The sequence below is a fragment of the Callorhinus ursinus genome, unplaced genomic scaffold (genome assembly GCF_003265705.2).
Source record: "Callorhinus ursinus isolate GAN/ISIS: 27379988/994484 unplaced genomic scaffold, GSC_fseal_2.0 scaffold8, whole genome shotgun sequence".
Lineage (NCBI taxonomy): Eukaryota > Metazoa > Chordata > Mammalia > Carnivora > Otariidae > Callorhinus > Callorhinus ursinus.
The window spans coordinates 7,529,132-7,541,222 of record NW_027397070.1 but is presented as its reverse complement, the minus strand read 5'-3'; the positions used below and the strand labels follow the sequence as shown (position 1 = coordinate 7,541,222).

The following is a 12,091-nucleotide window of genomic DNA, read 5'->3' as shown; positions in this document are numbered from 1 at the left end:
TTTCTTCAAACCTTCATATGTATGGGCACTTATTCTATGCAAGACAGTATTTCAGAAGTTGGTGATACACTGATGAACAAAACCATCAAGATTCTCTCCTCATGGCCCTTATATTAAAGGAAACAGTAAAAATCCAATATGCAAGTGGGCAAATAAGACAGTTGCAGGCTTCAGTAAGAGCTCTGGGAGGAGATAGGATGGCGTGCCAGAGAGCGTGAATGAGGAGTGAGCGATAAGCTGGGTGGTCCGGAGGCCTCCTGGAGAAGGTGACTTATGAACTGAAATCTGGAGAATAAAGCAGAACCCTGTATGCAGAAAGAAGGGAAGAGCACATATTGTGATTGTTGATAGTAACAGTTATGTTGTATCCAGGATTCTATTGATTTAGAGTTATCAGGCACAGAGACTTATTTACTGGTCTTTCTATGTCCTGCAGCATCTGAAGTGGGCTTTCAGGTTAAGATTTGCCCCAGGAAACGCTTGTTAAATTAAATAGATTAATCATAATTGTGAGAGAAGAGAACTATCATAAGGCGCTATTCCGCACAGTTCTTTGAATGATAGTCCAAAGTGCTAGATCTTAAAACTTTTGAAATAAAGGATTGTTTGGTTGGATGTTTTCACACAGTTGTGCTAGTATCTTTTAAGTATAATAGCACCTGAATAGGAAAGTAGACAGACAACTGAATGATGCTCATACAATAGAAGCTGTTTATTCTGCTAGTCATTTTGTTCTAGAAAACATGCACGACTCAGATGCTATCCTCTAAGCACAGACGAGCTGGTTGAAAGTCTCTTCTGTAGGTCAAGGTTAAGGGATTCACAATATTTTCACATTGCATTTTGGCATGTGGAACGTTATTACTTAATTATTCTCACTTTTTCCCCAAGAATTCTTCCATCATGATTTAAATGAAGGGAAGAAAATCCTTTCTACTTTCATATTAGCATAAAAGCAAGGGATGTGAGAGCTGGGAGGGGCTAAGGAAGAGCAATCACTGTTAATCACCTGGCCTGAGACTACCTGAATTCAGAGTTCTGCTACTGACAGACTGTGTGACCTGGGCCAAAGGATGTAACGTCCCTGAGACTCAGTTTTCTTATTTGTACAATGGGGGGTCATAACACTAGTTGGGTGTGGAGTTTAAATGAATTAATGCACGTAAAGTGCTATGAAAAGAGCTTGGCACATATAAAGGTTAAAGAAAGTGTTTTATGTCATTATCTAGTTCACAGGTCTCGGTTCATGGGCCACATTTATTCCCCAAGTAAGTGGACTGGCAAAATGTTTCATACTTTTTTCAAAGTTGCCAACATTTAAAAATAGGGTTATTTCATAAAACAACTAGATTTTTTTCTGCTTGTTTTGAAAAACGCAGAGGCCTGACAACACTGGGCTCACATACTCATGTGGCAGCTATCAGCAGTCTATGAGCAGGGGCCATCCCTTTTATTCTGAACCTTCCTCCAATTTACCATAGTCTCCACCATTCTCTATTGCATCCCTGATACTGAGGGGCTACCCATTGATCTTAGCAACCTACAAGTATTTGAACTGACTGTCCTTCTCTTTCTAGAGCAGAAGAGTTCTGACAGATTTTGTATTTGTGTTTGATATGCCAAGTAGGGGTGAGGAGCAAGCAGACAAGTACAGAGACAGCTGCAATGAAAAACATTCCTTAGCAAATTGTACTCTCGGGGCGCCTGGGTGGCTCAGTCGGTTAAGCGGCTGCCTTCAGCTCAGGTCATGATCTCAGGGTCCTGGGATCGAGCCCCGCATCAGGCTCCCTGCTCCGTGGGGAGCCTGCTTCTCCCCCACCTCTCTCCCTCTGCCTGTCCCTGTGCTCTTTCTCTCTCAAATAAATAAATCTTTTTTTTTAAAAAAAGACTTAAATGATAGTCTGTATTTGCATATTTCTATTGAAGTGTCACATCCATTATTTCCATGCAGTTACTTCTTTTGAAAACATTAATTCTGTTCAGTTCAAGCAATGTTTATTGTTTATCATGTACCAGGAACTTGTTTCCATTCACAGAGGACAAATGTGATTAAGACAGTGTTCTTCTCTTAGGAGCTTATTGCCTTATGATTGAGACAAGTCCAAAAAGGATGTCAACATGTATGCTAAAGTGTTCTCTACTTTTCTGTTTCTCTTTCACTCAAGGGGAGTTTATGTCACCCCAAGTCCATTCCCAATATGAGGCTGTGAAATGAATTCTAGTTAATGAATATAAATATATTAATACCGCAGTTTTCATTTGAACCAGGCGTTATGTAAAGTGACTTTTATCTTCCAAAATCTTGTGTTTGATTTTTACATCAATGGCAATCAGCAAACGGCAAGGAAAGGCAACTCCTCCCCCTCTGTTTTCTAGCTTTACTAATGCAGAGAATTCATTTTGAACCACGAAGTGGGATATACCTTGTTGGGAAGTGGTTTCAGAGTCCTGTTAAATGTTAAAGATGTGCTGGCAGTTGGAGTTTCCATAATGTAATCTAAGCCATCATTTCCTGGAAAGGTTCCAAACTTGCTGAGTCATTAATTTAGCATACCAGGTTAAAAAGCAAATTCAGTCTCTAGAGAAGCAGGGTATATTATCTGTGTAAGTAGGTGTTCAGTGCATATCATTTTAACTTTGGCTGTAATTTCAAATGAATACTGTTAGCATAAGAATACTACAGATGCTTTACAACACTACAGACTTAAAAATTAATTTCTGCAATCTTTATTTTATCTCTAATCCAGGCTTTAAAAATCAGCTTTCATAATTTTTCTGTTCTCATATTCTCCCCTGTCTGTGATGTGGATACATCTTACACTGAGAACAGAGAAGAAATCTTGACACTTTGCATCAGCTATAATTTGCCAAATCAAATCATTTGTACACAGGCATCCCAGTACCGTACTTCACAGTTATGTCAGTTCTCCCAAAAGCTGCACACCTGTAACTTGGTCTAAACTCCTCCACTCAGGAAAAGAACAATTCATAATACCACTGGCTAATGTAGAAATGTAAATTTTTAGAAGTACATCCTCCTGCATGTGCTTACCATAATTATAGAGAAGGGAATTTGAGATCTGTCCTGTAAGTTTTGAGCCAGTTTTTGCTCTGAACATAATAATGAAGCAGAATGAAACAAAATGTAGCTGTTCCCTTTGCAGAGCATTTCAACTTTCCTCCCCTATGCCCATAAAAAACAATCATTCTGCAGGTTGCTCAGGTTCACCAAATACATAGTGCCAAACTGGAACAACAAGTAGCAGTTGGAAATAATTTAAACACCACTTAGTTAACCTAGTAAAACCTTCACTGGTGTTGATGAGTAGAGAAGAATTTTCTCTTTACCAGAGTTGACTTTAAAGAAAGATCTTACAGGGCACCTGGGTGGCTCAGTCGGTTAAGCATCTGACTCTCGATCTCAGGGTCATGAGTTCAAGCCCCACATTGGGCTCCATCTGGGCATAGAGCCTACTTAAAAGAAGAAAAAAGGGGAAGGTCTTAAAGGACTGTGCACATTATAAATATACAAATAAATAAAAAAATAAAATTAAGTAAGTTAAGGAAGAAATAGTACTCTTTCTCTTTATGTTGTATGATAATGTGTCAACATGCACAAAAGCCCGGTTGTTTAAGTCAATGTTACTCCTTGACTTTGACTCACCACTATGTCTAATTTCATGTTGAAGTTATTTTAAAGACCAAGCTAGTTGGATTTAGATCGGGGAGATTTTATTAAGGATCTTTTTTTTTTTTTAACATTACCAATTTCTAAATTTTGCCTACTTTGTTACAACAAACAAAATACTGTAATTATGGCTTTCTGGTGCACATACCTTCAAATAAAACTTCACATAATTGAAATTACATTTTTTGGCTTAAAATGGTAACTGAATATTAATTATGAAGGAAAATGTATCACTGATTCTGAAAATCCTTAGGAATGTTTGGTTTGTGTTCACATCATTAGAATTAGTTTCGAAGGGATGATTGGCAGGATTACTGAAAAGTTGGTTCTTTAACATTTACATAAACAATGATAAATGGGTATTACAGGGCAACAGCCTTATTTCATAGGCTTTTGTTTGTTTTACAGTCTGTTGTATATCAGTGAAGGCCTTGTTTTGCATTTTAATTGAAGAATGGATAAATATAAGCACTTACAGAGTTATCAAACAGTGACCCAGTCTTCCTTTTTTGTCTTAGCTTCTGAGATTTGCATCCTGGTAGGAAAAAGCCCATGCACGTGTGTGTGGATACTCCAGACACAGAATATAATTCTTCAAACAAAACTTCCAAAGCCTTTCCCATTCTCCCTTTTCCAGAGTGTGTGTTATCTAGTAAGATTAGACAGCACAAGCTCCTTCTAGAAGTAAATCAGTTCCCACATAAGTCACCAAGCTTGCAACGCATCTCAAGATTTTAAAGCTTTACTTTTTAATTTAGAAACATAGGCCACATTGAAATTAAGTCATGTATTTGGAACTATGAGAAAAGGTGATGATACGTATTTCTGGTCATGATGCTAGCTGATTTTAATTTTAAAATGTCATGAATGCCAGGAGGGTACTCTTTATTAATGCTACTAAAAGCTTAAATTGCTATTAAATCTTAAGTGCTATTAAAGTCTTAATTTCTGATACTATAAATTACAGAATTTGTGAGTTGTTATTCCGTGCCAAGCACACATGTAGCTGTGTGAATCTCACCATTGCCTGAATGTGTGTATAATACAGTCTCTAGGCCACAGTGACAGCTAACTTATCTTCTATAAACTCACATAACATTTTAAAATTCCATATGCAGTCCTGCCTTGAAGGTAATAAAGGAAATGATTTTTTTAAGTTTTAGGCAGTGTTTAAGGCAGTGTTTATGTGGATGTTACCGTATTGGCTAAGAAGAAAACATTCAATTTATCAGATTGCCTCTTGCTCTTCTGAGTGACTTTGCTCCACGGTATAGTAAAGAGCCCTTTGTGAAACTGGTTCTATTAACATAGCCTAGAATTAGGTGTCTTAAATTAAGGAAAATAGTTGAAGAGTGATTTGGTCAACTTTTCATAGGATTTTCCAAATCTGAGACCATTTTAAAATGTGACATCAGGTCAGCTTTTATTCTGAGTGTTGAAACTTTCCAACTATGGAAAAATACCAATTTTCATTTTAGTCTGTGCTTAAAACTGGCCCATTAGCTACAGTTACTCGAGAAGGACACATAAAACTGAGACCTAACCCTGTGGATTTAATTATTTTTCAATTCCATTGAAGATATTTATTCAGTATATTCGTATTCATGATTCTGGTCTGGCAAACCTTTGGCCTATCATTGTACTCCCTCAACTTCTCTGCAAGAGTTGAACCATTCCAGAGTAATTATCCTTTGCAGTTTTCTTTTATAGGATTGTAATTACAAATTTAACTGTAGACATAATATCCCTGTGTAGAACTTCATCTCAGATTTTTTTTTATTGCAGCTAGTAAATCTGCAAATCAAAATATTTCCAACAAATGGTAACAAATGGTGCTACCTTTTGGTGCTGATAGGCATTGAAATGGGTGGAAATTGTACATAAATATGATTTTTTTTCTCATCTTGTCAGTAACCATTCCAAATCAGAAACTAATTGAGTAAGGTAATAATATAAGGGCTCTGGAGGCAAACAAACATGGGTTCAGGTTTTAGCTCTTGTAGCATTTGACTCAAAAGAATATATTTAAATTTTATGGGCTAAGATACCTTGACTTTAGCTAATAAAGCTTATCTTGTGAGGTGTCTCGTACAATGATTACTGAGGGTAGGAGCTTAATAAATGAGATCTATAAGTATAGTAACTATTAAAAAGTAACTCAATTCCTCTTTTATTCTGATAATTCCAAAATACATTTATTCTGATCATTCCCAAGTACATTTCCTTGATATCAAGAGCTACATGAAATTGCCCAAAAACATAGAAACAATTTTAATTCATTTTATTTTAAATTAACTCATTTAATTAAATTTATTTGAATGTAATAATGTAATAATTGTTATAAATTTATATTAATTTGTATAATAATGAATTTCTATATATAATGTAACAAATTTAAATGAATTATTTAATTCATTTAATTTTAATTCATTTACTTAAAAATCTATGTACTGGGCTGATTAAATAATTTTTAAAATGAGAGACAAGAGTGCACAGAGATGTAATTATAACCAAACACCCATATTTGTGTGTCTTGTATAGTCCACTAGTTGCTTTGTTTTTTAATTATAAAAATGAGAGTATAATTTTAACCCTTCACTTTTCTGTTGTTGAGGAATAATATCAAACCATATTTATTTTTGCTTTGAGGAACTTCAGAGGAACCGTAAGCACTTTTCAGATGATGCACTATGCAGACTGCTTGCCTTTTTTTAACCACGTGCATGTCATACTTCAGAAAATGTCAAAGAAATAACATGTGCAGTGGGGTGAAGGATCATTGTGTGTTTGCCTTCAACTTTATACTTCTGCATTACAACTAATTATGTTACTTTTTAAAAGCCCCAAATTTGAAAGTTCTAGAAATCAGTTTCAAATATTCTGATCTCTAATTCTCTTCTTTTCAGACTGTAAAAATAAGGTAAGTCAGATGAGAAATAAAGGGGGTATAAATTACATTAAATAACAGAAACACAATTTTAGTTTACTCCTCTCATTTCCTTATGGACCCAACCACTAAACAGTAAAAACAATTTATATCTATATAGATATATAGATATATATATGTTTATATGTATATATAAAACAAGTCATCTCTTACATCTTATTATCCTTTATTGTATTTCAAACATAGCAAAAGTCACCATCAGAGTCCTTTATTGGTCGAGAGAAGAGGTCGAATTCTCAGTCATACATTGGACGACCGATTCAGCTTGACAAGATTTTGATGTCCAAGGTGAAAGTGCCACACACGTTCGTCATCCACTCATACACCCGGCCCACCGTGTGCCAGTACTGCAAGAAGCTGCTCAAGGGGCTTTTTCGGCAGGGCCTCCAGTGCAAAGGTAAGGAGAATCTTGCCACCGGACATTTGTCGCCAGCCGCACTTTGATCTGGAAAGTAGTCCTCATCCATTTGAAATTACTGTTCTTTTTCTTAGTTCACAACTCCTCTTTCTGATGAGTGCTTGGTTTTTGTTTCCTTTCACAATCGTTGTGATCAGATTGCAGATTCAACTGTCACAAACGTTGTGCATCCAAAGTACCCAACAACTGCCTTGGTGAAGTGACCATTAATGGAGGTAAGTGAAAGATCAACTGTCACATCTGTGCTTCTTCCCTGTTCAAGAGTGTGTCTGTAATGACTTCACAGGATTTTTTTTTTCTGTTACTTGTGACCCAGCCCAAAGTAAATTATGGGCTCAGTTTGTTCTATTTGACTTTAGAAAAACGCTCTTCAATGAGTTTTGATGAAAACCAAAGAGCTTGAGGCGCCTGGGTGGCTCAGTCATTAAGCATCTGCCTTCAGCTCAGGTCGTGATCCCAGGGTCCTGGGATCGAGCCCTACATCGGGCTCCGTGCTTGGCAGGAAGCCTGCTTCTCCCTCTCCCACTCCCCCTGCTTGTGTTCCTGCTCTCACTGTCTGTCAGATAAATAAATAAAATCTTTAAAAAAAAAAAAAGAAAACCAAAGAGCTTCGCTTGATTTTTATGCAGTGCACAGCTAGTACTGAAAACTTGGATGTCCAGAATTTCTTTCTCAGCTTTCTTCTTAATACTTCTTTCCTAGTTTGTTCAGAAATGTAGAAAATGTTGGAATGCCTGCAAGTTATAGCTCTCAGTCTCTTTTTCTTCATCCTTCTCCTTCCAAGCATTGGGACAAAGATTAATTTTTCTTTGGGAGGAAAGGGAGGGAAGAATCAGAGACTGACCCATCAAGAAATAATCACCCACTTCCTTCCTCCACCCAGTTAATTCGGTTATATGTGTGCTTATTAACTTGAATCTTTAATAATAATAAAAAGAACTTTAATTCAGCCAATTAAAAATATATATTGTTTTTTATACTTGGGAATATTCTTTTGAGAAAACTCTTAACTGTAAAAATTAACTTTGAAAGATTCCTAAGTAAAATACCGTGTCCTAAAGGAACAGCTGACATTTTTTTCTTCCTGAGTAGTATTCCTAATGGAGTCTTAGTAAAATATTTGACTTAGTACCCCAGGCTAACTTTTTCTGTAGACAGTGGACTGCTTTATACCTTGAGTCTAATATCAGTTTTGTGATTCCTCTGGAAAAAAAAAATGGTGGACAGAAGACCAGAGAAAAAAATTGAGTATTTTTAATGCTAAAACTCTGAAGAATAAAGGGTTACCTTTTCTCTAGAACTTTCTTCTCTAGAAGAAATATGTACCTAGAAGAAGAAGGGAAATCTCTCAAGGAAAGCATTCCTACTAGTTCCTGCCTTGGAGATTCATGGATTAGCTGCCAAAATGGAAATCTTGGCAGTCTTCCCACTTTCTGTGGCATGTGGAATTGACTTTTTCAGGCCCAGGAAATGTCAGTATGTTCTTGATAACTGGAACTAAGGGGAAACAGTGCGGTTTTTGATATTGTTGATTACTTTGAAATGGCATTTTCCCATACAGTCAGAAAAATCTGGTAAAAACATGAATTTCCCAAGCTTGGCAGGCTGAGGTCCATGATCTGTTTTTCAGTTTAAAATAAGTACTCTGCATTTGTAAGTACAGTCAACACTTGAACAACTTGGGGATTGGCGGGGGACCAACCACCCCCCATACAGTTGAAAATCTGACTATAACTTCTGGCTCCCCAGAAGCTTGACTGCTAATAGCCGATTGTTGACCAGAAGCCTATTAATAACATAGTTGATTAACACACATTTTGTATTTATATGTATTATATACTATATTTTTACAATAAAGTAAGCTAGAGAAAAGAAAGTGTTATTAAGAAAATCATAAGGAAGAAAATATACATTTACAGTACTGTATTGATCAAAAAAAAATCTGTGTGTAAGTAGACTCACACAGTTGAAATCCATGTTGTTCAAGGGCCAACTGTAATTATAATTTATTGCATTGCCATCAAATGCATGATGACAGGATTCAGTATTACTTCAAACATCAAATATCTTAAGTATTTAAAAACTGCTGCTTATGTGACCAATTGGATATATTGGAATCCATGACTTAAAAATTTACTGGAATAGCAAGAATCGGTGACCCTGAGTCTTCTTGCATGTCAAAGTTTCCCTCATCCTCCCATGTATCCCTTTTTTCCCACCGGGGCTGGGCTACTGAAATAGACCAGTTTCCTCCTCACTCGTTCCTGGTATCACTTTGCTTCCTAGAACTTTGCTTCTATCCTACCCTTGGCTTCCTGCCATGGCTCTCCATGTCTTTTCATGTTTTTAGGCTTAGGGGCATGAAAAAGAAACATCTGCTTATAAAATTATGTATTCATCCACTGATAATTTCAGATACTTATGAACTAAAATTTAAAAAAAAGAAAAGGAAAGAGAGGATAAATTCTTGAAATAAGTATTTTTTTAGGGCTTCCAATTGATATGTTGTAGGATTGCCTAACTCTCTTAAGCCCTGACTCTAGGATTCCAGGCTTATCTTCATGGATGCAAAACAATTTTTTAGATTTGCTTAGCCCTGGGGCAGAGTCTGATGTGGTCATGGAAGAAGGGAGTGATGACAATGACAGTGAAAGGAACAGTGGGCTCATGGATGACATGGAAGAGGCAATGGTTCAAGATGCTGAGGTGGTGATGGCAGAGTGCCAGAATGACAGTGGGGAAATGCAGGACCCAGACCCCGACCCCGAGGACTCCAACAGAACCATCAGGTGAGGGCTGCACTCCCAGTCTCACGCCAGCAGGGGAATTTCCTTTTTAAGATTCTTTGCTATTTTTATCTATTGGAGAAGAAATTTAAAGCGTGTGCTTGATTTGTTTAAGAATGCGATGTGAACTAGGGGAGAGCCAGTGGAGTTAGGAGGTCTGGATAGCCTTAGAGAGGTGTAGTTTTGCATCCTTTCTAGCATTGCCTCTTTCTGTGATCGCTTTTCTTTTGCATGTGAAAGTTACTCATATTTGCCAGCCACAGGTTTACTGCTAAATTAATGTTTATTCAGAGTTCATTGTTTGGACCTGCAAAGATCAGGGGCCAACATCAGTGGATACCATCTATCTTATAGCTGGCCCCTTATACAAATATCACATATGTCTACATCTTACTGTTCTGTATTTTATTTCAGAAGTATGTGAAATTTTATATTTGGGATTTGATCATCTGTACTTCTAGATTACTAGATGATCCCCATTTTTGATATCAGGGATCAGCACACTATGGTCAATGAGGCTGCTGCCTGTTTTGTAATAAAGTTTTATTGAAACATAGGCGTGACCCATTCATATTGTCTGTGGCTGCTTTTGCACCACAATGGCAGAATTAACTATTCTGCAGAGCTTAAAAATGTTTACACCTGGTCCTTTGCAGAAAAAGTTTCCCAGCCTCTGATTTACATTATAAAATGTATTCACACTTTTGTGTCCGTTTTACAAATGCCATATTTATTGGCAAACTGAAATTGCTCATGAGTAGAGCAATAAAATAATTGGAGTTTTTCCATTTAACGGCATAAGAAATATACTGGAAAATATTAGTCTTGTGACGGAACTATCTTTTGAAGGTGTACATTTCTGTAGTATCAAAGTGGGGGGAGTTTGGGGGGAGGTGCTTGCATATATGCAGAGTGGGTAGGGAAGAATTCAAGAAGAGACAGAGACAGAAATGAAAGGCAAAGAGATGAAGGATCCTGTGAACAATAGCTATTTAAGAGAGTTTAAATGGCAGAGTCTACTTTTTATGAAATTATCCAGACTCAAAATCATGTTCTATTATATTATGTGCATGATTAATATATTGCCTGTAGTCTATGATAAGTAAGCAAATAAGCTTTTATGTGTGATTCTGAATACTGTGGCCTCAGTACCCTAAGACGGTAATCTATCTGGTGTTTCCCCGAAAACTGAACACCATGCGGTTCAACCTAAAAACTAAGGTGATTATTATCCTGCTTCAGGATTTTTAAAGTGTAAAGTGCCTATCACTCAGAGTAATCCAGATTCTGAACCATGGTATTCTGACAATACATTTCACCAAAAATGGGATGTGAATGTTTTTTGACTTTCCCCCTGAAATAGCTGAAATAAGGTTTTATGCAGGAAAAGATCTGTATCTAAAAACATTTCTCTCCCAAAATATTTTGACTTTTCAAGTCCATCAACAAGCAACAATATCCCGCTCATGAGAGTTGTGCAGTCTGTCAAACACACGAAGAGGAAAAGCAGCACGGTGTTGAAAGAAGGATGGATGGTCCATTACACCAGCAAGGACACCCTGGTAAGATCCACAGCCAGCAGTTTACTCTTGGCTCACTAGCTTTCATTAGAAGAGTTGCTAGTGCCTTGACAAGACCGCAGGACATATGTTACCAGGAGCAAACCACTGCTTGGGCATGGCGTAGGATCCGGTGGAACACATTAACAGTCTCTGGGTGTCGGAGGTAGTTGAGCAAGCAACTGAGTTAGAAAAAAGTGTAGACAGCAATTTCAGGGAAACAAAGTCATTTACCTCTGTTACTTGAGATGATCTCCGAACAACTTGATCTACCTGTCATTTTATAGCAGTCATGAAAATGACAGCATGTATTTTCAGAATGCTCCTTTGTGATTCAGAATTTAAGGAAAAAAAAACAACACTGCATTTTAGGGAGAGAAAAAACAATGATAACTATTATACACTTTTTAAATCCTTAATTAAGTGTTCACTTAACAACTGACCCATTTGGGAATACAGTGATCCTGTATTTTATTAGATAAAGGACAACATATTTTAATTTTTTAAATGTAGTCTGAGGTGTTCACTACTCCAGATTTTTCTAATAGGTGATGAATGAGATTGTGCATGTGTGAAAGAGAGAGAAAAGAAAAATCTTCGTTTTTGTTTTGAACTAATAGACATTTGGTGATAAGCATCTTTTCTCAGTTACTGGTAGTGTTTTCCTCCTCACCTCTTATTTATAGGATCCCC

General features: G+C 36.8%; 1 protein-coding gene across 4 annotated transcripts in view; it reads left to right on the top strand.

The window, feature by feature from the left end:
• PRKD1 (protein kinase D1) overlaps positions 1-12,091 on the top strand; it is a 318,122-nt gene that overhangs the window by 255,731 nt on the left and 50,300 nt on the right. For all 4 annotated transcript variants that reach the window (XM_025869149.2, XM_073895013.1, XM_073895012.1 and 1 more), the window contains 4 exons: positions 6,822-7,032; positions 7,191-7,268; positions 9,638-9,842; positions 11,278-11,401. In XM_025869149.2, the coding sequence (XP_025724934.2) occupies positions 6,822-7,032; positions 7,191-7,268; positions 9,638-9,842; positions 11,278-11,401 (618 nt within the window). The remainder of the gene's footprint in view (positions 1-6,821; positions 7,033-7,190; positions 7,269-9,637; positions 9,843-11,277; positions 11,402-12,091) is intronic.